Source organism: Pelodiscus sinensis, chromosome 16 (assembly GCF_052426305.1).
Source record: "Pelodiscus sinensis isolate ZL-2025 chromosome 16, ASM5242630v1, whole genome shotgun sequence".
Taxonomy (NCBI): Eukaryota; Metazoa; Chordata; order Testudines; family Trionychidae; genus Pelodiscus; species Pelodiscus sinensis.
The window spans coordinates 34494223-34519413 of NC_143067.1; the positions used below are offsets into that span (position 1 = coordinate 34494223).

At 45.2% G+C, this 25191-nt stretch overlaps 1 protein-coding gene across 4 annotated transcripts in view; it reads left to right on the forward strand.

The window, feature by feature from the left end:
• WWC1 (WW and C2 domain containing 1) overlaps positions 1 to 17157 on the forward strand; it is a 141415-nt gene extending 124258 nt beyond the window's left edge. Inside the window, exons 18-23 of one of the 4 annotated variants that reach the window (XM_075900176.2) lie at positions 329 to 494; positions 4102 to 4266; positions 8479 to 8571; positions 9564 to 9812; positions 12581 to 12705; positions 14252 to 17157. In XM_075900176.2, the coding sequence (XP_075756291.2) occupies positions 329 to 494; positions 4102 to 4266; positions 8479 to 8571; positions 9564 to 9812; positions 12581 to 12705; positions 14252 to 14318 (865 nt within the window). In that variant the 3' untranslated portion in view covers positions 14319 to 17157. The remainder of the gene's footprint in view (positions 1 to 328; positions 495 to 4101; positions 4267 to 8478; positions 8572 to 9563; positions 9813 to 12580; positions 12706 to 14251) is intronic. The other 3 variants (XM_075900178.2, XM_075900177.2, XM_006115791.3) reach the window with 3 other exon arrangements.
• Positions 17158 to 25191: the final 8034 nt, after the last annotated feature.

A 25191-nucleotide genomic window follows, 5' to 3' on the forward strand; every position in this document is an offset into this window, starting at 1 on the left:
AAAACTGTTCCGTTTTAAGCATTTCCGGAAAAGGGTGCCAGTGTAGACATAGCCATGTTGTTTAACATAGTTCAAACTTTTAAATTAAGAATATATTCAAACGTATTTATCACCTTGCCATAGAATGAAAGATTGAGAAAATTCCCTTTACCTGTTTTACTGCTGGGTCATCCACTCCACTCCAGTGTGCTTTTGTTAGTCCCACGCTCTATGGGACATCATGATGTACCTGATACAACTGACAAAAATAGAGGTGCTTTTTGATCAGCATACTTAGGTATGCTATGGAGGTATTGTCCAAGTGGGTCCAACCCAGTAACAGAAGCAGTTTATATGACAGGCAAGATGAGGAGGCTGCTGAGCAAGAAGAGCAGGATGGGAACAGTGACAATGAAGCAGAAGAGGAGGAGGAAGAATTCTATGATGGAAAAACACTCTGGGAGGTAGAAGAAAATCCAGAATCGCAAGGGCATGCTGAGTTGGCAGCAGTAAAGGTAAAGCCCAGAGTAAATGTTGTCACTTCCAAAAGGCTGATATTTAGTAAGATGAGTTAAACACTACATTATTCACTGTAATTATCATTCCTAATGTCTGGACTTGATGCACTTCAGCATATCTCCTACTTTCTTGGAAAATTACACAAAATATTTTTCTGTTTCTCATAGCAACTCAGCAAGCAGCATTTCAGGGGAAATAGGAGGCTTGATGGAGTAATTATCATACTGCAGGGTTGTTCAATATCTTTTATTTGTTCAATATCTTTATTAATGACCTGGATGAGGGGATGGATTGCACCCTCAGCAAGTTTGCGGATGACACTAAGCTAGGGGGAGCGGTATATATGCTTGAGGGCAGAGATAGGGTCCAGAGTGACTTAGACAAATTGGAGGATTGGGCCACAAGAAATCTGATGAGGTTCAACAAGGACAAGTTCAGAGTTCTGCACTTGGGATGGAAGAATCCCAAGCATAGTTACAAGCTGGGGACCAACCAGTTAAGTAGTAGTTCTGCAGAAAAGGACCTGGGGGAAGCTGGATATGAGTCAACAGTGTGCCCTTGTAGCTAAGAAGGCTAATAGCATACTAGGTTGCATTAAGAGAAGCATTGCCAGCAGATCCAGAGATGTCATTATTCCCCTTTATTCGGTTCTGGTGAGGCCACATCTGGAGTAGTGTGTCCAGTTCTGGGCCCTCCACTACAAAAAGGATGTGGACGCATTGGAGAGGGTCCAGCGGAGGGCAAACAAAATGATTAGGGGGCTGGAGCATATGACTTATGAGGAGAGGCTGAGGGAGTTGGGTCTGTTTAGTCTGCAGAAGCAAAGAGTGAGGGGAGATTTGATAGCAGCCTTCAACTTCCTGAAGGAAGGTTCCAAAGAGGATGGAGAGAGGCTGTTCTCAGTAGTGACAGATGGCAGAACAAGGAGCAGTGGTCTCAAGTTGTGGTGGAAGAGGTCCAGGTTGGATATTAGGAAAAACTGTTTCACTAGGAGGGTAGTGAAGCACTGGAATGGGTTACCTAGGGAAGTAGTGGAGTCTCCATCCCTAGAGGTGTTTAAGTCTCGGCTCGACAAAGCCCTGGCTGGGCTGATTTAGTTGGGATTGGTCCTGCCTAGAGCAGGGGGCTGGACTTGATGACCTTGTGAGGTCTCTTCCAGCTCTATGACTCTAAGACTGTGAGGGGAAGGTGTTCCACTTCAATTTGGAAATGTTTCCTTTTGTTTTGTTTTATGTATGTCTTTTTTGTTTGTCACTAAGCCCAAAAGATTTATCACAGAGTTATCAGCGCTAATGGTAATGTGTTCACCTGCCTTGCATTTTTCAAAAACCTCCTGTATGTGCATTAGCAAATCAGGTCATTCACATGCTTCCATGTTCAGTTATCTGATTTACTCATGCAAATAGAGGCTTTTGTTGCAACAGGGTTGTACATTTGCATCAAATTCATTTTGAGGGGAAAGCCCATGAATTTGCATTTTTTGAGGAAAATTTGCTGCCACAGCTTCCAACATATAGTCTTCTAATGTCTTGTTTTGGAATACATACTTGTCATAGTCTGAATTGCTTGTATCTTTCTACTGCTACTTTGATTTTAGGATTTAAAAAGAGCTAAAAAATTCTGAGTGGAACATCTTCACATTTCTTGATCTCATCCTTTTCCCCGTGTCTTATTTACTCATAATTTTTTGTGTTGGTCTTGTGTTAATCATAACATTGTAGGACTGGAAAGGACCTTGAGAAGTTATCTAATCCAGTTCCCTGCATTCGTGGCAGGACTAATTATTATCTGCTGCAGAGGTGACCAGGCCAATGTTGAATTAAGCAGAGCAATATCATTGACATGAAATTTAAGATAGGTGACTATCTCTCACATTACAGTCAAACCTCAGTTTTAACTAACACTACATTTATGAAATACCGTTTAACCTAAAATGCCTAGTGTTCTGGTCTTGAAAGAATTCTTCCTCTACCACTGTCAGACAAGATGATTAACAAACGAGATCTCTTAATGTAATCCTGAATGATATTATCTAATTACCACCTATTTGCCTAATGAAGGGCTTGTTTTAATGTCTCTGACAGTTGAGAGTGTGCAATAACAGAGGGTACTTTTTAATGGATAATCTGAATTTAAAGGCTTGTTTTTTTTAATCTTCTACATTGGTGTAAATCTGAACATTTAGTGGAGTCACTCAGGATTTACACAGATCACTTGCAACTGAGTCTGTAGGAAATGACATAGTTGTTAAAATTGCTCTCAAGTTTGGAGAGAGCAATACTACAGTGTATTATATAAGGAGAGCCAAGAAAAAGAGATGCAACTTTGTCTACACTAAATTGTAGTTTAATTCATGAAAAGGTGACCTCTGAGTGTGAAGGGAGAAAAATAAATTTTAGACTGAAACACAAAAGCAATTGTCATTGATAGTTTGTTGTGGGGAGACAGTTATGGGGATAGATAAGAAAACAGTGAATATCGTAATGCTACTGTAAGAATCCATGATATGTCTACATGTTGAATACAGGCAGTCCCCGGGTTACGTACAAGATAGGGACTGTAGGTTTGTTCTTAAGTTGAATTTGTATGTAAGTCGGAACTGGTACATATTGTAGGGGAAACTCTAGCCAAACATTTCTCCAGAGCTCAGTTTTATTCTCCCACACCTCACTTCCCTCAGTCCTTTATTGTCAGGCTGAGGTGTCTGCTGAGAAAAGCCGCTCCGCGTCTCCCTGGTCTGCTGGGGGGAAGCAGCTAGTGCGGGGTTGCCGCACCCCGTTTGTAAGTAGGATTCCCCAGCTGACCCCAGGCTCCATGTGGTACTGCTGCTGTGAAACACTCCTTCGGGGATCAGCTGTGCAGTGCTGCCCCCTTTGAATGACTCCTCGGCATTTCAAAGCGGCAGCGCTACATGGCTGATCCCGGGCTCAGCTGTGAGGTGCTGCCACTTTGAAGTACCCTCTCTTCCCCCCTTCCCCCCCACCTTTGCTGCCTTTATCTGATAGACACAGCAAGGGGGGGGGGCATGGAATTGACTAGTCCTTAACATTCTTATTCCATATGAGGAGAAATTAAAGAGACTAGGACTTTTCACCTTGGAAAAGAGACGATTAAGAGGGTATGTGGTAACAATCTATACAATTATGGATGGTATATAGAAAGTGAACAAGGAATTCTTATTTACCTTTTCACATAACATAAGAGGCAGTGATGACCCAGTGAAATTAAAAGGCAGCAGGTTTACAACAAGCAAAAGGAAGTAGTTCCTCACACAACACACAGTCTACCTGCAGAACTCATTGCCAGGGGATGTTGTGAAGGCCAAAACTGGGTTCAGAAAAGAATTAGATAATCTCCTGGAGGATACCTTTATCAGTGGCTGTTTAGTCGAGATGATCAGAGATGCAACTCCACACTCTCTGTGTCCCTAAACCTCTGATTGCCAGATGCTGGGCCTGAACAACAAGGAGTGGATCACTTAATCATTGCCCTATTCTGTTCATTCTCTTTGGAGCATCTGTCACGCAGGATACTGAGTTAGCTGGACAATTGGTCTGACCCAGTGTAACTATTCTGGTGTTCATTAAAGTATGTTTCTTTCAGGTGGATAAAGAGACAAACACAGAGAGCTTTGCACAATCTTCTACTGTAGTTCGTCCAAAAGAGAAGAAAGCAGCTAACCCACCGCAAACTCAGTTTGTCAGAGGGAACACCATAATCCGCTCCAAAACCTTTTCACCAGGACCACAGAGTCAATACGTATGCCGGGTAAGGAAACCACAGTCCCAGGCTTTGTTGTAAATGGTTTTTCCTTAGTGACAGTACAATGTCCTTAATTCATCAGATAATACCGTGGACTATCCTGATCCTCAATCCTGGAACTAGTTAATTATGAATAAATATTTAATCCAAGAGGTGGCACTGACATTTTCACTCAGTACACAGATCATTTAATTAGTGTCAAACACACTGCAGTGGAGTCTTTCATATGCTCTCATTGCTGCTAATTGAAGTTAGTGGTTCTCTGCTTTCTGATTTCCATGATAATCTGTCATGTTAGAGGAGAAACACTAGCCAGACCAGCTGCTCCAAGAAGCAGTCATTTAAGGTATCAAGAAATTTTATCTCTGCATCCCGGCGTGAGGTGACGTGAACCCAGTCCATATGGGGCTAGTTGAAATCCCCCACTATTACTGAGTTTTTTTATTTTGATAGCCTCTGTAAGCTCCCTTAGCATTTCATAGTCACTATCACTGTCCTCGTCAGGTGGTCGATAATATATCCCTGCTGCTATATTCTTCTTCTTCTTAGCAGGGCTCACCAAGCTGCAGCGAACCCCGCTTGCTAGTCGTGCGGTTCTGCGCACTGCGCATGTGCAGACCGCACTGTGCATGTGCTGACCGCGCTGCGCAGCTGTGCCAGCTTGTAATCTACTTGCCTGTGGCAAGATTACATTAATTGTAGATTACATTAATTGTCGAGCCCTGATTATTAGAGCATGACTATCCATAGAGATTCTATGGAACATTTTGGTTCATTTAAGATTTTTACTTCATTTGATTTTTCATTTGATTTCCTTCATTTTCTTTCACGTATAGTGCCACTCCCCCACCAGCATGACCAGTTCTGTTCTTCTGATATATTTTGTATCCTGGTATGACTGTGTCCCATTGATTGTCCTTATTTCACCAAGTTCCTATGATACCTATTGTATCAATATCCTCCTTTAATACAAGGCACTCCAGTTCGTCCATTTTATTATTTAGACTTCTAGCATTTGTGTATAAGCATTTTAAAAATGTCACTGTTTATAAGTCTGCCATTTCTTGATGTTTTAGACATTTTCATTTGATTGTTTCTCATGGTAACTTACCCATTCTTTATCATCTTCTATCCTTTCTTCTTTATTAGAACAGAGAGAATCTCTATTAATAGATCCGCCTCTAAGAGATGTCTCTGTCCAATCCATTTGCTCCTCCGCACCCGTCCACTTTCCCCAACCTTTAGTTTAAAAACTGCTCTACAACCTTTTTAATGTTAAGTACCAGCAATCTGGTTCTATTTTGGTTTAGGTGGAGCCCATTCTTCCTGTATAGGCTCCTTCTGTGGCTTCTAAGGCTCCTCCCAGGCAGCGTAGCTGGTAGCAGTGTAACTCTGGCCTTGGGTATGTCTACACTACAAAGTTAGTTCGAACTAACTTTCATAGGCGCTACACTAGCGCTCCGTTAGATCGAATTTAATTCGAACTAACGGAGCGCTTAGTTCGAACTAGGTAAACCTCATTCTACGAGGATTAAGCCTAGTTCGAACTTACTAGTTCGAATTAAGGGCTGTGTAGACCCTTAATTCGAACTAGTGGGAGGCTAGCCCTTCCCAGGTTTCCCTGGTGGCCACTCTGGCCAACACCAGGGAAACTCGTCTGCCCCCCTACCGGCCCCGGACCCGTTAAAGGGGCACGGGCTGGCTACGGTGCCCATGCCAGGTGGAAGCCTGCCAGCACCCAGCCAGCAGATCCTGCACCTGGCACAGCTCGAGATAGCCACCCGATGCCCCCCAGCCCTCCCCCTCTTCCTGGGACCAGGCTGGCGGCTCCCGGGAGCTTGCCCGGGACCGCAAGAGGTGGGCACCCGCCTGGGCTAGTGCGGACATCGTGGACCTCGTCCACGATCTCCGCACTAGGCACAGAAAGGTGGCCGGCTAGGGCAGGAGAGCTGCCAGCCTGGCCACCCAGGAGCAGGAGTGCATGAAAATCAGCGGCCAACCCTAGAGACCCTGGAGGGGATGGACCGAAGACAGTGACCAAGCCATTTGTCTCGTGCCATCCCTCTCCAGCCTTCCACAAACCTTGGGCAGGGACACCACTCCTACCCCCTGGCTAATACCACTCCATGGACCCAACCTCCATGACTTGATCTCACTTCCCTTTAAACTCTGTTCTAGTTCTAGTCTTTACAGCCTCCTGCAGCAAGGAGTTCCACAGGTTGACTCTTTGCTTTGTGAAGAACAACTTTCTGTTACTAGTTTGAAGCCTGTTACCCATTCCTTTCCTTTGGTGTCCTCTAGTCCTTCTTTATGGGAACTAATGAAGAACTTTTCTGTATGCACCCTCTTCACCCAACTCCTGCTGTTAGAGACCTCTATCCTGTCCCCCCTCCATCTCCTCTTTTCTAAGCTGAAAAGTCCCAGTCTCTTCAGCCTCTCTTCATATGGGACCTGTTCCCAACCCCTGATCATTTTAGTTGCCCTCCCCTCTCCCAGCCTCTCTTCCTCTCTCCCACCTCCTTTTCCCAGTCTACCCCAGTTTTGTTCAATAAAGACAGATTCCATTTTTGAACACAATTTTCCTTTATTTTGTACATCAAGAAAAGGGGCTAGGGAAGGGTAAGTGGAAGGAGGCGAGGGAGGACTGGGCTGGCTCTGCCGGCTTTTGGGGTGGAAGCTCTCCTGCAGCCCCCCAATTGCGCCCTCTCCCCAGATGGCAGCCTGCGGCAAGTGCAGCCGGTCTGATGGCCGAGTGCTGTGATGTGCCCAGTGTTGGCACTCAGGGCACTCCAAGCCAGGACTGCTTTGCAAGCGGGGCACCCCTGAGAACTGTCTGTCTGGGGTGGGGGTCGGGACCCTTTAAGCACAGCCCTCGGCTAGCCTGAGACAGCATCTCCACGCTCTAAGTCCTCCTCTGATGCCCTGCCGGCACTGCTTCCGGCCATCCTTAAGCCTGGTTCAGGGTCCACTTAATGTGGACATGCTAGTTCAAATTAGCAAAACGCTAATTCAAACTAGTTTTTTAGTCTAGATCCGTTAGTTCGAATTAGCTTAGTTCGAATTAACTAATTCGAACTAAGTTAGTTCGAATTAACGTTGTAGTGTAGACATACCCCTTGTCTCTTCCCTTCTGGCTCTGGCCCAGCTGTCTGCTGTCCCCATGCCCAGCACTTCCAGTGCACCATGTGACTGTCCTGCCACCCCACTTCTGTCCTCTGGCAGAGCTACATGGACCCCAGGAGACGCAGCTGTGTGGATGGGCTATTGCCACACCAGAGGAACTGCACCTTTCGCTGCTGTGGTGAATGTCTCTCTCATTCAGGCATATGTGGAGAGGCACGTAACCCTTTCTGTCCCTCCCCGTTGTCCTCTCCCATCCTCTCCTGGAGCTCCCTAGCATGCAGGAGGCAGGCGCCTGCTTGTCCTACCTTTAGATGCAGACATGTGCTCTCCTGAATGTCTAGCCCAAAGGTACACAAGGAGAGAATTGTGCCTTAGCCTGGATCATGTCCAGTCACTACGGAAGTGGCAGACACAAAGCAGAGAGATTTCTTGCTCTGCACAATCTGACCCCAAATATATAACATGCTAGAACAAAAACCTGAAAAAAGCCAACGTGTCCACATGCTCCACAAAGTTAGTTTTATATATATTGTTTGAAAAGGAAAACAGATATTTAATCCTTCTCCAATGTTATGCGCTTCTTGTTCATAGAAATTAGATGGAAATGATTTAATCCCCAGCCAACACAAGATTGTTCATTACAGCTTATTTGTCTAGTCCGGTGGTCTCCAACCTTTCGTGGCTGCCGGGCGTTTGGGGGTGGGGCCGCTCATGTGCCGCGCTTCTGGGGGTGGGGCCACGCACGTGCCATGCGCCCGCGGGCACTGCGTTGGGGACCACTGGTCTAGTCACTTGTCTGACCTAATTATTGCAGTTGAGTCGGAAAAGGGGACTGGGTTGTAACCTGTGCAGTGTTCTAAACAAAAGTGACGGTGTCTTCCAACCTCTTCTCCAACTGGCAGCACTGAAGAGCAGTGGGGAGGAGGCCAGGAAGAGACAGTGGTCAGGGTACAACAGCCAGATTTGGGTAGATTTCATCCCATGGCCACATTTTCAGATAATTCTCAGTCCATTCTGCAGCTCCATGGGCTCATTTGTCCTAGCCTTGCACTGCATGCTTGTTTAATAACAATTACTTCTGTCTCTCTCTTTCAGCTAAATCGCAGTGATAGCGACAGTTCAACGCTGTCCAAGAAACCATCCTTTGTTCGGAATGCTGTGGAGAGGCGAAGCGTCAGAATGAAGCGGGTAAAAACTTCATCTACGTGTTTTTTCCTTAGCTGGTAGTCAAGAAAACACACACGTTCTTAAAGCATTGGTTTGTGAGTTACCAATAGATTTTCTGTTAAAAAGGGAATTAGAAATGATAATCCAGATTAATTTCAGCTATAAACCTCCTGTCTTCATATGCTCATAGCCTTTAAAAAAAAAATCTCCATTCTGGTTGAAATGTTCTTAGCGGCCTATTGACAAACGTCTGTTCCCCTGAGTTGCTGGGTACTCCAACTCTGGAAAATAATTTCTCACCATTTTCCTTCCAAAGTGAACTCAAAGCTAGCCACATTTTTAGATGTGGCATATAAAATGTGCTCATGTTCACACCAAAAGAATTGGTGGGATAGCTAATTTGTTAGCAATTTAAAAATCACTTTTTAGATGCTCATTAAAACCTATCAGTGCTTAATGAAGCTTTGCCCCCCATTAGTGACCTCTTTGAGCATGTTCATCTAGGATGCGAATGGGGTGGAATTCCACTACTGTCTTTAGGAGGCCACTGAAACATTTTGCATGAGGCAGACTGTCACTGCCCGATTGAAATACTCACTCATGCACTCCTCAATGCTAATATCTGTGATATTGGGAGCAGGAGAAAATCCTGTGGTGTGAAACCCAATGCTAATATGTCATCTTGCAGCTTTTTGCAATATTTTGATGATTGAGGTGTAAGTATTAAAGTAAAATTATATTCTAAGTAATGGTGAAAGGAACATACTCCCATTATCAGCTACGTATGGAAGCCTTTGGCTTACTTCAGGTATCTCTAGTGTTCATAGAAGCTGAAGCATGGGCAAGCCTTCATGTAAAACTTTGCTAGGTTACGAAACTGCAAATTTGGGTAAGCGGCCAGTTTGAAAAAGCAGCCTTATCACAGATGTAGCCTTTCATTCTCAAAGAAGGAAGTGATCATTGCACATATTCAGACTAGATGGAAACTGTTGGATGCTTTTTATTCCAATCAGAAATCCCTTCTGTTCCAGCCTTCGGTTAAGTCCTTTGGTTCAGAGCGTCTCATCCGTACTTCGCTAGATCTGGAGCTAGACCTGCAGGCATCAAGGACCTGGCACGATCAGTTAGTGCAAGAGATCTCCATACTGAAAGAGCTGAAAGAACAGTTAGAACAAGCTCAAGGTCAAGGTGAAAAAGAGCTGCCACAATGGATGAAGGATGATGAAAGATTCCGGCTTTGGCTGCGACTGGTAGAAAAACGGGTAAGTCATTCTGATTGGACTTTTGCTTACGTGTTCAGTCAAATACATTTTCCCAAACCTCTGGAAACCAGACAGCTCAAATCTTTAGTGCAGCTATCTCCAAATTGTACCTTTGTGTTAAAAATGCATTCCTCTTTCTCTCTGGAAAGTTTGAAAATAAAACGTAGTGCTTCAAAAAGAATGGGAATTACAGATAGGGTGGGGGAAGCTTCAGAAATTGAATCACCCCGAATAGAAATAATAGCAAAATGGACCAATTTCTGGCACATTTCATAAAAAAAGGGACTGCTTTTTATAAGATAATCAAATTAATGTTAGGCTTCTGTTAGCTAAATGTTCAGCTTTTTTCTTTAGCTTAAACAGTTCCCCATGTTAGTCCCTAGAGCAGCGTGGGCAATAATTTTTGATGTGGAGGGAGCACTCCAAGATTTTGGAAAGTGGTTGAGGGCCGCACTCTTCCATGGTATTAATGGAGGAGATGTGGGGTCTGGGATGGAGGTTGGGTGTAGAAGGGAGCTTGGGGAAAGGGATTGGGGTGCATGAGGGAGAATGGAGTCTGGAAAGGAGTTTGGGTGAAGGAGGCAGTAGTGACCTAGGACAGGGGACTGGAGTGCAGGGGCTTGGGATGTGACCGAGAGTAGGTGGGGATTATGACGGGGGCAGAAGATTGGGGTGCCAAATCTGGGAGGGAGTTTGGGTGCAAGAGGGAGGCAGAGGGTTTGGGTATGTTGATTGGGGGTGGCAGAGGCAGGCTCTGGACAGGAGACTTACCAGCCAGCAGCCAAACCAGCCTGTCTATCTGCAGAACTAAAGGCATGCAAAGCTTAAAACGTTTCCCAGCCAGCAAGCCTGCTTGCCCGGCCATGTGCCTAAGTGAATAACAGAGGTGTGGTTCTTCTTGGTTCTTCTTGGCTGCCTCTGTTATTCAAACAGTAGCTCCCATTGGCTAATGGGATTGTGCTGGAGGCTTTCTCCCCTTCCCTCCAGTTTTGAAACAGAAACAGAGTCTGGCAGCCTCGTTTCTGAGCAGCATGCAGGGCTGTGGGACAAGCAAGGGAGCCTGCTTGGGGTTCCCCGCTGCCTCCGCAGGCCAGATCCAGTGGCTTGGTGGGTCAGATCCAACTGTGGGCCGTATTTTGCCCAGACCTGCCCTAGAATGTGCATCTAGAGGCACAATGCTTTCATCTCTTTCATCTCATATGAAAAGCACACACATCCTCCCTCTTATAATTCAGCATCATAATCTTGTAAATGCTGCCACATACTCACTCACTCACAGTCTCATTGGCTCATATTACTTGTTCTGCACGAAATTCACCCAGGTGTCCAGCTTCTTCTACACCACTCAGACTTTGCAAGGGCCCCTTATATTGGAACTGATGCAGACAGGACTGATGTGCAGGGGGGCTTTTGCATCTGCTGTGCAAAGATTTTGTTTGATGGAGTTGAGCTGCTGTGGGGCCTGCTGGATGTAATTGAAGTTGATTCACCAGCTTCAAATCCCAGACAGGGGTTGCCTGCAGGTCAGCAGCCACTTTTGTTATGCTTAAACGAAGCACACACAATCTTTTACAGGGGAAACGGCAGTACACTGCATTTATTGAGAATACAACACTTGCATATGCTTTTCACTCTCACACACAAAACATCATGCATACACAGTCCTGCCAGATGATGTCATAGTTACCAGTCCAGAGTGTGTGTCAATCTAGTGGCCGGGGGGAGTAGGGCCTTTGTCAGTCGATCGATCCGATGCTCCTCTGGAGATGGTGGCAGACGAACCCAAAGTTCCATAGCAAAGCACCCTGCTTTTATAATCCCTTTTCTCTGTTGAAATCCATGGATTCCGCTCTGTCAGCTTGTGACCAAAATGTTATCTTGTTGATGTCAGTCGTTCCCAAACATCTTCCAAGGCTTATCCTGTAATCAGTTGTCTTTCGGGGGTGCTCGCTCTGCTTCAAGGCTCGTCAGTCTGCCACTCTTCCAGTCCCCTTGTGAGTAGGGAGTGCACATCAATGGTTATAGATGGCTTCTCTGCAGCCAGGTAGTCTCGTCTTCTGGCCTTCGCCGATGCTCGCTCACCCCCCTTCTTTGGCCATCTGGTTCTAAGCAATATAACTTTGCATCTTATCTCAACACATTCACACTCCTCTCACACACATGAGCAATGTTACAAGGACTTTCGAGGTTATATATATCTGCATCAGGCAAAGCAAAGAGGCGTTATAAATCAAGCAATTAAGGCTTCGGCCTGCAACATTTTTCTAATCTTATTAACACAGACACAATACCCAGAACTGTCTTTCCGCTTAGGCCCATTTACTAAATTGACTTCTAGGGCAAAGGAATAGACATTTAACTAAAGGGACTTAATTCAATACAATATTAAATGTATATTACTATATTATTGCTACATTATTAAACTACATTACTATATTGCTAAACCTAAAATACAAATATAACAAGAATAAAGTTTTCAATCCTAACTCTTTTTCCGCTAATAAGCTGGAGTAGACATTGTGGAAGAGCTGCATTGTATTCACAGTGACTGGGCATATTAAAAGTGGAAAACTCCTATTAAATCTTATTCCAGCTTCTGTGGTTTATGGCCCCACATAGTTGAAGTCACAAGAATACTTTTATTTCTTTCCTCAGCATACCCATGATGGAACCTTTTTAATGTGACATGAGCTTGTTGGGCTAGGGAAGAAGCAGTTGGTATTTTCTATATTGTATGTAAGCTTTCACTTGTTTCATCACCCAATTAGGCAGAGAAACCAGAACATAATAAGTGTGAGCTGAAAGCAGATAAAATGATGAGAGCAGCTGCAAAGGATGTACACAGGCTCCGAGGACAGAGTCGCAAGGAGCCCTTGGAGGTACAATCATTCAGGTAAGAACATTTCTAAAAAGGAGAAAGCTATTGCTGCAAAAAATCCTACTTTTTTTTCTTTTGGATAACTTCACTTCTCCATGAATTCCAGTGTCCTTTACAAAAGACAGTTACTGTGCTGCTTGAAAGTCTCAGAGGAGTAGCTGTGTTAGTCTGTAACTAAAAATACTTTAAAAAACAACAATGGTCCTTTAGCACCTCAGAGACTAATAAAAATATATAAATACAGCAAAACTCCATTGGTCCAGCATCCAGTGTTCCGGCACTCCTGATGGTCCAGCACCATCAGGAACCCGGAAGTGCTGGGGCAGCCGGGCAATTGGAGCCACTCTGCACCCAGCTTCCCTGATTCAGCTGCTGCTGAAACTGACCAGCGGCTGAATCAGGGAATCCGGGGGCATAGCAGCTGGGGTGCTGCTGGGTTGGTCCCGTAGCGCCTGCGGGACCAACCCGGCAGCACCCCAGCTGCTCTTGGGGGCGCCTGGGGCAGAGCAGCTGGGGTGCTGCCAGGTTGGTCCCGCAGCGCTGAGGGGCGGCGCTATGGGACCAACCCGGCATCACCCCAGCTGCTCTGCCCCAGGCACCCCTATTCAGCCGCTGCTGAAACTGACCAGCGGCTGACTCCGGGAAGCCCGGGGCAGAGCAGCTCTGCCCTGAGCTTCCCGGAGTCAGACGCTGATTAGTTTCAGCAGCAGCTGACTCGGGGACGCCTGGGGCAGAGCAGCCGGGGTGCTGCTGGGTTGGTCCCCAAGAGCAGCTGGGGTGATGCCGGGTTGGTCTCGCAGCGCCAGCAGCACCCCAGCTGCTCTGCCACAGGCATCCCCGATTCAGCTAAAACTGACCAGCAGCAGCTACATCGGGGATGCCTGGGGCAGAGCTGGACTATTGGAAGGGAGGGTTATGAGGGGTCTGGGGTGGCATCCCCCTCACCCAACCCCAGACCCGTCATATCCCCCCTTTCTGATAGCCCGGCATATTTGATAATCTGGCACCCCCTGGGTCCTAAAGGTGCCGGATTATCAGAAGTTTACTGTGGTATCATGAGCTTTTGCGGGCACAACCCACTTCTTCAGATGACAAATGTGCTGCATGAGTTAAAGAGATTTGTATTATCTTATTCAAAAGTAAAATCTTGCACCTGTTTAAATCAACAGAATTCACATTGATTTTAATAAGAACAGGATTGGGCCTTAATATTTTCCTTATTAGGGAAAAGCAAGGTACTGCTGAATTGGTCTGTCCTTTTGTTTAATGAATAAAACCCCTACTACTGTCTTATTATAATACACTTACCCAGACTTAAAATGGTTCGGGAGTTGCAAAGTAATTTTTTTTTTTTTGTAAGAAGTACAGTTTTGAGAGCTTTACTGTAACTATTTAAAATGCCTGTCTCTGAATGTAAATAAAAGGAGCGTATTCTGTGTGGTGAAGCATGGGCTTTTATTTGTGTGTATTAGTTGCCTGGGCAGTCTTTCTTCTCTTAGAATGACTAAATCTCTGGTAGATTCTTTATTGTATTAACAACTGATGGTGGTCTTCTTTTTAGAGAGAAGATGGCATTTTTCACACGACCGAGGATAAACATTCCAACTCTCTCTGCAGATGATGTTTAATCACCATAAAGTATTTGTTTACCCCAACCACTCCATAAATACAGTTTGGTTTTTCTGAAGTTATTTATGTGGTATTATGAAGGTACCAAGTCATTGTACAGTAGAGCTTTTGTCAGTTTTTTAATGTCTAAAGACTTTTTTAGTTTTGTTCTATCATTAGAAAAACCAGCATTAAAGTGACAAGAATGTATAGTTTGTATATTTAGGAATGTATTTTTGGGAAAGAATTTTAAATAAGAACAAATGCAGCCTGAAGTGCTGTTCTTAAATAATATTCTGTTTAGACTTATTTTGTACAGCTCTACCTTTTAGAGGTTTTACTGCAATAAAATAAATCTGAAGGAACCTCATTGCTATGTTCTATGGCTATAACACATCAAACTCTTCCTAGTTAACATTTTGTACAATACAGAGAATGCAGGGAACCATTTTTGGATTATAAAGTGCTGTGAACAAATACTCTGAGCTGTGAAGTGTGTGCATTTCCTGGTAGGTCATACAAATGGGTGTGGAGTTGAAATACTTGCACTTTTTGATATTTGTATTTTCAGTGCACATTTATAATGGATCTGTTTAACAAGTTCCAAAAGCTCATTGAAACCCCCATTGTGGGAGGAGGGCTGTAGAGAAAGTAAGTCCATTTTAGTTCTTTTAATAAAGTGAACTTTCTGGACAAACTTTCCTTTTTCTCTCCTTTCTCTCTCTCTCATTTTTTTAATACAAATATTCTCATTAAGTGAGGAACAGCTAACTCATTCCTTTTTTAATCACTAACTTGGGATATTTAAACTCTATTTTCAGAGTATCTTTTAGCAAGATCTTTTAGCAAGATCAGTTCTGTGGGACTTAAGCCCCAAAGTCATTCAGGTGCTTTTAAAGATGTTTGTCCTTACCTATAAAGAAGAGAAGTCCCAACAGTTGCTTAAGGAGTATGCTGTTACTTATTTTTCTACCACTTAAAATAATAAAAATGCAGTAAAAGCAACTAATATATGTGCAAACACGTGTGAAAGCTAGGGATGTTAGATAGTGTGTAATTGAATCATTGTGTAATCGCATGAAATCTTAGCGGATACACCACTAAGATTTCATGCAATTACACGACTATTCAATAGTCCCCATGGGTGAGGTAGGGGCAGGTGGCACTGCAGAGATGATGCTGGCAAGAACCAGCTTTTAATTCGGCTCCCCCCAGCACTGGTCCCTTCCTGCCTCCCTTCCGCTGCCTCTGTAGGAGGCAGCAAGAGGTGGGGGAAGCAGGCAGGTCCATAGAGCTGATACATACAGGCAGCAGTGTGGGGGTGGGGCAGATGGATCCAGTGTTTATGAGGAGCCGGCTTTTAAGCCAGCTCCTGCTCCCCCCTCCCTTGCTGCCTCTGTGGCGTGGGGGAGGAAATGTGTGTAGTCGACAAGGTTAACCAATAAGCCTAAGCTTATCCATTAATCATATAGCCGACTACACGCTGACATCTCTAGTGAAGGCACCAGTGTTAACCATCCCATCTAGCACATCCAAACTGATTTGCATGATATATGTGATAGCTTCTGTCACTAATTCATCTCTGTGCACAGTTTACTCTTTAATTCACATGCGTTTCTGAGCCCAGCTTTTAGGTGGTGTTGTTCAATCCACATACGGGTGTTTAATAAGAGCTGAACTGCTCAGTCTATACTATGCTGAAATGGCAAGTTTGGATCCAGGGTATCAAAAGAGATTGTAATGCGGCTACCCCTTTGATTCTTTTCATAGTATTAGAGATGCTATTTATTTTCTTGCACTCCCATAGATGGAAATCCTTCTCACAAAGTTTAATTATATGCATTCCTTTTGGTGGCTGAACAAGTGCCTCACAGAACAGAGCACTAATGATTTTATGTAGCCTATCATATGATGCAAAAAAGACATCAATGAGTAAACTCTGTGAAGGCTGAGGGCACAACTTGCCCATATTGATGAAGGGCCACGGTTAGTCCCATGTGAGAAGGTGTAACTTGGCTGAAGTCACAAGCATTCCGGTGCTGAATTTGATCCAGTATTGTACTGCCAATAATCTAATTCAAATGTTTAGCAGTACAAGTTGCTCTGTTTTGTAGGAGTGGGAAAATCCCACCAATCATTTTAGGATCTAATCAAACTGCCACTACATTCAATAGAATTTTTCCATTAATTTTAATGGGAGTTAGGCCCATAGCCAGGTCAATACAATGCATTTCTCTTCTCAGACTTGCAATTGGCTGTTTGTAAAAGATTATTTTATGTCCAATAATGGATTTCCAGTCAGTAAAAATAAACTATGAAACTTGATGTATTGCTGCTAAAATCAAAATGCTCTTAACATCTTATAATTTTGTAGTAAATGACCTAGGATTGAGTACTTGAATTATGCTGCTTTAAAAATATTTACAATCTTGCCACATTCTACAAAATGTATGAAAGACAGATGACTACTTTATCGAGAATTACTGTAACGAATAGCTAAGTTTTATCAAACAACTAGTTGCTTTGTAATATAGTATTGGATAATTGAACTTGAAAATGCTGATTTGAATGGGTTTTATTGTGCTAATTTTTATTTACTGAAAAACTTCTAACCTTTGCACACCACCTATGGTGCAGTGGAACTGGGGAGAGAATGCAATTAAGTTCAGAATAAAGACTAAGTTACATTAATCTCTGCCCATTAAAACTGACAAATACTTTTAAAATGCAGGTTTCCTGATGTATATACTATTTTTCTATGTGTGAAACATTTTAATAAGCAACAACTATACATTTTTTCCTATGTATATTGTAATGGTTTTGTCAGAATTAATGGTAATTAAAAACTCTACAAAATTATATAGTTGGTCTAAACACTCGTATATTTGGGGTAGGAATAGAAGATTTTTCAGAACTAACTTTAAGTAGTCATGAACCTGCACTAAGTCTTTAAAAACAAATTACTCAAAAAATTGTACTTAACTGTAATGTAAAGCAGGTGATCAATTTTCATGTGGACACTTAATATAGAAATCATCTGTTAGAAGAAGCAACAACGGTGGCTGAGGATGTCTGGGCATAGTTCCCGATAGACTTTTGGACACAGGGTTTTAATACTTTCTATGCCAAACACTCGGTGGAATCTATGCATCCCATTGCAGTGGGGTAAAAGAGGTGAGGAATCTTTTGAAGAAAAATGACAGGTGGACCTGCTCATTGGGGATTGAACCTGGATAATAGCTTGCTCATAGATCTCTGACCATTTTATTTACCTTTCACAGTATGCCAGATGCATTCCAAACCTCACAAGTGCTTAGTTTTACAGTCTTATTCATAAACAGCTTCACCCTGTAGCTTTCATTTAAAACCCAAAGCCTCAGGAGTTCCATTATTACAGTGTTGAAAACTATAGAAAAATCTTAAATCTAGATTAGATATGTTAGTTCAGGGGTGGGGAACCTGCCTGGATCTGTCCTTGAGGCTCAGGGCTCCCTGCCTGCGTTGGTGTTCCTGTGCCCTGCTGCCCCACTGTGAGGCTGGAGAACACAAAATCTACTAGCCTGGTCCCCCATAGGCTGTGGTGTGCAAGGAATGTGGGAAGTTGGGGGCATCATTGCGGTGGGGTTTTTTGTTTTGCTTCTCATTTGTGTGAGCCCCCTACCCGCCTACCAATTTTTCTATGGGCCATGAGCCCCCAACCTGAAAAAGGTTCCCACCCCTGTATTAGAGTGAACAAATAAAGCACCCGGTACAGCATAATTCATAAAAGTCTCTTGACAGGAGAGATCATAAAAGACTTTCTCACTGCTTGATAAGTGAGTTATATGTAGAATCCATGGAGAAACATCTCGGCTGTGTCTACACTGGGCCACTTATTCTGGAAAATCAGCCGCTTTTCCGGAATAAGCTGCGAGCTGTCTACACTGGCCCTTGAATTTCCGGAAAAGCAACGACGTTGAACTGTACAAAATCAGCCGCTTTTCCGGAAAAGCTACGCTGCTCCCGCTCGGGCATAAGTCCTTATTCCGGAACACTGTTCTGGAAAAGGGCCAGTGTAGACAGCCCAGTAGTCTTTTCCGGAAAAAAGCCCCGATCGCGGAAATGACGATCGGGGCTCTTTTCCGGAAAAGCGCGTCTACATTGGCCACGTACGCTTTTCCGGAAAAGCATCCTGCCAATGTAGACACTCTTTTTCCGGAAATACTTATAACGAAAACTATTCTGTTTTAAGCATTTCCGGATAACCTTAAAGATGGCTGAGTTGTAATCACATCTTTTAGAATCAGCTGGCATGGAAGTAACATGCTTGAAGAAACTTAGGCCTAGTTTACACTGCAAAGGTAAGTCAATGTAAATTGTGCATGTGTCTACACTCAAGTTTGTCCTGAGCTAACGTAAGAGTCCCATTGCGGCAACACAGTAAAATCACCTTCCCGAACAGCATTGAGCCATTATCTATTGAGGCTGATGCAGTGCAAGAAGAGATGCTGCCTGACCTGTGTTGAACCTGATCATCTTCCAGCAGCTGTTCCACAATGCCCCATTCCTTGCGCCAATCACTGCTCTTGTCAAAAGTGTAAACTCCAGTGCCCAGGGATTACAGAGACCAGAAATCAAACCCCCACTTAAAGTCCTCTGTGTTTTGAAATGCCTTTGCCTGACTGCCCACCTTGCCAATATTTTAGGAGCTTGACCTAGCTGTGTACAGCTGTCCACCATAACATGCCTGCTCCATGCAGTATACATGCTCCTGCCTGGAACAGACAGTAGGCATTAGATCTCCTGGGCCTTTGGGGAGAATAGGTGGTGTGGTGACCTGAATATTCCTCTGTGCCCCAGTAGGGGGTATGTCCCACAGTTTGGGGATCACTAATTTAGTCAGTCCCACAGATATAAAGTGGATACCTGTGGATTTGCAGGGCTCTACATGTGAGTCCAAAGGGGAAAAGACTTGGATATGAGAGAGAGAGAGAGAGAGTGCGCACACGCGCATATTTCCTTACTGTTTCAATTAAAAGATAAGAGCCTAGCATACTTGTTAAATATGGGTATTGATTTCTCATTGTTTTACTTGTATGAGAATATAGGCACAGTACACAGAGATCCAGTTGGCATCTACTTTTTTCATTCTGCTGTTGTTAGGCTGGGGGAGTAGATGGGAGGGTTTCAGAGAGCATCTTGTTTCTGTACATAGAAATGTCTCTTGTATCCTCAATGCACTTTCAGAGATAATACTCAACCCTCTCCCAAAGGGATGACTGCTTTATTTCTTTCTTGGGGGTAGAACACTATTCCACATCACGCCCTGGTAAGGTGGCCAGCACCAATACAGCGAAGAGGTTAGTGGGCTATGAGGCGAGTGGCAGGGAGTCTTCCCACAAGGCCTCATGGTGTCAACAGCAGCGGTGCTCTCTATACCTTTCCCACCCATAGCAATGAGATGTCAGTTAAAACACCACTGCCTCTAGCCATGGCATGATGACTACAATGGCACTGTGCAACCAAAAGTCATCAGGGCTGGAGAGTGGTGCTGGGTAGAAGTGCTTCAATGCTGAAGCATCGATAATTCTCTTTGTAGGTGACTATGGGAATAAACGAGGGGAGCTTTGAAACTTATCTTTCCTTTCAACTGTGACTTCAAATTCAATGATCCATATGTGTCTGACAGAAGCTTCTACTGTGATGGTCTTGAAAAGAATGTCCCTTCCACACCTGCAGAATGCTTGGCCCTGATGAGGAAAAAGTAGAGGATGAGGAAGGACATGTTCAGTGAGCTCTTGTAAGCCAGTGCTTCATCATCTGTGATCAAAGGGCGTGGAGGGCCAATAGGGCAGGCAGAAGAGAGGCCAGAATCCCAGGAAATGGAGGAGATGTACAAAGTCTTCTCAGGTAGCAAATCCAAATGCTGCTGGCCCTGGCTGACCAATAGGTCCTGATCTTCCAGACTCCCAAGCAGTTTCCTTTAATTCTTCCCACACACTTTTGTGCACTTCTGTTGAGATGTGAAACATAGGGAATGAGCCTAGGCTTATCAGGTAGTCAACTACTGGCATTCCCTCCCTCCTTGCTGTCTCTGTATCAGAGCAGCAAGGGGGAGGAAAGTAGGAGTCTGTGTTGGAAAGCCTGCTTCAAAGCCAGTTACCCCCAGCACCATCTCTAGGGTTGCCAGATGGTTTCAACAAAAACATTGGACACACTTGACATTACATCACAATCTACATTACATCTTATTTAGAAAATACCAGCCATTTATATTTTTTCAATTTTTCCTAAACATAAGAACGGCCATACTGGGTCAGACCAAAGGTCCATCTAGCCCAGTATCCTGTCTGCCAACAGTGGCCAGCACCAGGTGCCCCAGAGAGGGTGGACAATGATCAAGAGATTTGTCTCCTGCCATCCCTCTCCAGCCTCTGACAAACAGAGGCCAAGGACACCATTTTATCCCCTGGCTAATAGCCTTTTATGGACCTAACCTCTATGAAATTATCTAGCTTCTCTTTAAACACTGACGGTATGTCTAAACTACAAAGTTAATTCGAACTAACAGACGTTAGTTCGAATTAACTTTGATAGGCGCTACACTAGCGCTCCGCTAGTTCGAACTTAATTCGAACTACCGGAGCGCTTAGTTCGAACTAGGTAAACCTCATTCTACGAGTACTAAGCCTAGTTCGAACTTACTAGTTCGAATTAAGGGGTGTGTAGCCCCTTAATTCGAACTAGTGGGAGGCTAGCCCTCCCCAGCTTTCCCTGGTGGCCACTCTGGCCAACACCAGGGAAACTCTATTGCCCCCCTCCCGGCCCCAGACCCCTTAAAGGGGCACGGGCTGGCTACGGTGCCTGTGCCAGATGCAAGCCTGCCAGCACCCAGCTAGCAGACCCTGCACCTGGCACGGCTCAAGCCAGCCACCCAATGCCCCCCAGCCCTCCCCCTCTTCCCGGGACAAGGCTGGCGGCTCCCGGGAGCTTGCCTGGGACCGCAAGAGGCGGGCACCCGCCTGGTCTAGTGTGGACATCGTGGACCTCGTCCACGACCTCCGCACTAGGCACAGGAAAGCGGCCATCTAGGGCAGGAGAGCTGCCAGCCTGGCCACCCAGGAGCAGGTGTGCATGAAAATCAAGGTGGTCCACTGAGACCCCCGACCCTGAGCCCTGAGCTTACAATGGCCGTACTGGGTCAGACCAAAGGTCCATCTAGTCCAGTAGCCTGTCTGCCGACAGCGGCCAACCCTAGGGACTCTGGAGGGGATGGACCGAAGACAGTGACCAAGCCATTTGTCTCGTGCCATCCCTCTCCAGCCTTCCACAAACTTTGGACAGGGACACCGCTCCTACCCCCTGGCTAATACCACTCCATGGACCCAGCCTCCATGACTTGATCTCACTTCTCTTTAAACTCTGTTCTAGTTCTAGCCTTCACAGCCTCCTGCAGCAAGGAGTTCCACAGGTTGACTCTTTGCTTTGTGAAGAAGAACTTTCTGTTACTAGTTTGAAGCCTGTTACCCATTCCTTTCCTTTGGTGTCCTCTAGTCCTTCTATTATGGGAACTAATGAAGAACTTTTCTTGATGCACCCTCTCCACCCCACTCATGCTTTTATAGACCTCTATCCTATCCCCCCTCAGTCTCCTCTTTTCTAAACTGAAAAGTCCCAGTCTCTTTAGCCTCTCTTTATATGGGACCTGTTCCAAACCTCTGATCATTGTAGTTGCCCTCCCCTCTCCTACCCTCTCTCTTCCCCTCTCCCACCTCCTTTTCCCAGTCTCCCCAAGTTTTGTTCAATAAAGAGAGATTCTATTTTTGACCACACGTTTTCTTTATTTTGTACATCAGGAAGGGGGGGCTAGGGAAGGAGGTGAGGGAGGACTGGGGTACGAGCCCCCGATGGGGAGGACTGGGCTGGCTCTGCGGGATTCTGGGGTGGAAGCTCTCCTGCAGCCCCCCAATTTCCCCCTTTCCCCAGATGGCAGCCTGCGGCAAGTGCAGACGGTCTGATGGCCGAGTGCTGTGATGTGCCCAGTGTGGGCACTCAGGGCACTCCAAGCCAGGACTGCTTTGCAAGTGGGGCACCCCTGAGAACTCTGTCTGTCTGGGGTGGGGGTCGGGTCCCTTTAAGCACAGCCCTCGGCTAGACTGAGACAGCAGCTCCACGCTCTAAGTCCTCATCTGATGCCCTGCTGGCACTGCTTCCGGCTACCCTTAACCCCGGTTCAGGGTCCACTTAATGTGGACATGCTAGTTCGAATTAGCAAAACACTAATTCGAACTAGTTTTTAGTTCTAGATGCGTTAGTTCGAATTAGCTTAGTTTGAATTAACTAATTCGAACTAAGTTAGTTCGAATTAGTGCTGTAGTGTAGACATACCCTTATAGTCCTATCCTTCACTGCCTCCTCAGGCAAGGAGTTCCACAGGTTGACTATACGCTGTGTGAAGAAGAACTTTCTTTTATTAGTTTTAAACCTGCTCCCCATTAATTTCATTTGGTGTCCTCTAGTTCTTCTATTTAGGGAACTAATAAATAACTTTTCTTTATCGGCCCTCTCCACACCACTCATGATTTTATATACCTCTATCATATCCCCCCTCAGTCTCTTTTTTTCTAAACTGAAAAGTCTCAATCGCTTTAGCCTCTCCTTATATGGGACCTGTTCCAAACCCCTAATCATTTTAGTTGCCCTTTTCTGAACCCTTTCCAAGGCCAAAATATCTTTTTTGAGGTGAGGAGACCACCTCTGTACACAGTATTCAAGATGTGGGTGTACCATAGTTTTATACAGGGGCAGTAAGATATTCTGGGTCTTATTTTCTATCCCTTTCCTAATAATTCCTAACATCCTATTTGCCTTTTTGACAACTGCTGCACACTGCGTGGAAGTTCTCAGAGAACTGTTCACGATAACTCCAAGATCTCTTTCCTGATTTGTCGTAGCCAAATTAGCCCCCATCATACTGAACGTATAGTTGGGGTTATTTTTCCCAATGTGCATTACTTTACACTTATCCACATTAAATTTCATTTGCCATTTTGTTGCCCAATCACTCAGTTTGGTGGGATCTTCTTGGGAGTCCCTCACAGTCTGCTTGTCTTGTCTAGCCTAAACAGTTTGGTATCATCTGCAAACTTTACTACCTCACTGCTTACCCCTTTCTCCAGATCATTTATGAATAAGTTGAAAAAGATTGGTCCCAGGACTGACCCTTGGGGGACACCACTAGTTACCCCTCTCCAATCTGAAAATTTACCATTTATTCCTACTCTTTGTTTCCTGTCTTTTAACCAGGAAACAAAACAGAAAACTCAAATAGTGGACTGTCCAGTTCAAAACCGGACACCTGGCAACCCTAACCATCTCTGTGATGCTGCCTGCTCCCTCTTGCTGCCTCTCTCAGAAGAAGCGGGGGGGTGGGGGGGAGGGGAGGAGGAGAAGGGAGAGTGGACAGGAGCTGCTACTGCAAAGCAACCCATGTCTGCAGGGGGGTAACAACTCCTCACTACAACCCCCCCACAGACAGGGGCCACAGCCAGTTGGGCAGATAGCCTAGCTCAGTCCGGGCTTACACTGGCTGAGGGACCAAATCCCACTGCAGCTGAATTTAAAAGGCAATAGGAACTGGGGGACAGCGTACCCGGCTTCTCCTGCCTTTTAAATTGCAGAGGAGCAGTGGGGTTTGGTCCCGTACCCACCATGTGCTGGGAATGACCCAGCTGCCTGTTGACTACTCCAGTAGTCAATACATGATTAAATATCTGCTTAATATCCCTAGTGTGACATTTCCATATTCATACATGTAAGTGTGGGAAGGGGGTGAGGGCTAGGGCAGAAAGTGGGGTGGGGGAAAGGCCTCCTGGGTGTATGAGCTGTAAGGAGAGACCAGGACTGACTGGCTTTGGGCGCAGGCTCCCCTGTGGCTAAAGTGGGGAACAAAGACTCCCGGTGCGCTCTCTCCAGGAACTGCAGGGCCAGGGATGCACTACTGCTGGTAACGAGCAAAGCTGCTTGGAGAAACTAGAATTCTTGTAATATCAAGAATCCTTATTCTCCAGCTACAGCCTCACTGACCCCAATTCCCCCATGCCCTGTAAATTCTTGTTCTGTGGCAGCACCCCCGTGCCTCGCTCCCTCAGTTTATCTCCCTTGTATCAGTTCAGGTGCTGCCCGGTGCCTGAGAGCCCTGCGCGCTCAGGTGTGAGTCAGGGCTGCGCCAAGGAAGGAGGGTGGGATGGGCACTGCCCTCGCAGTGGCTGAGGGGACAGGCTAGTGCGGGTATTTGTCAGTGACAAAGCAGCCAGAGGCTGGGTCTAGACTGGCCAGTTTTACTGGAAAATCAGCCACTTTACTGGAAAAACTTGCCAGCTGTCTACACTGGCCACTTGAATTTCCGCAAAAGCACTGACGATCTCATGTAAGATTCGTGGGTCTGGCCCATGAAAGCTCATCATCTAATAAACCATCTTGTTAGTCTTTAAAGTGCTACATTGTCCTGTATTGTGTTTCAGCTACACCAGACTAACACGGCTACATTTCTATCACTATTCCTCATGTAAGATTGTCAGTGTTCTTGCGGAAATACTACACCTCTCCCGTTCAGGCAAAAGTCCTTCTGTGCAAAAGGGCCAGTGTAGACAGCTCAGCTTTGTTTTCCACAAAAAAGCCCCGATCGTGAAAATGGTGATCGGGGCTTTTTTGCGGAAAAGCGCATCTAGATTGGCCGCCACGGACGCTTTTCCACAAAAAGTGCTTTTGCGGAAAAGTGTCCTGCCAATCTAGACACGCTTTTCTGAAAATGCTTTTAATGGAAAATCACACCAGCTGGGGGTGGCTGCGCCGCTTGTCTCCCCCAGCAGTCGGGGCAGCGAGAGCCGAGACCCCACCCGCCTCTTCGCAGGC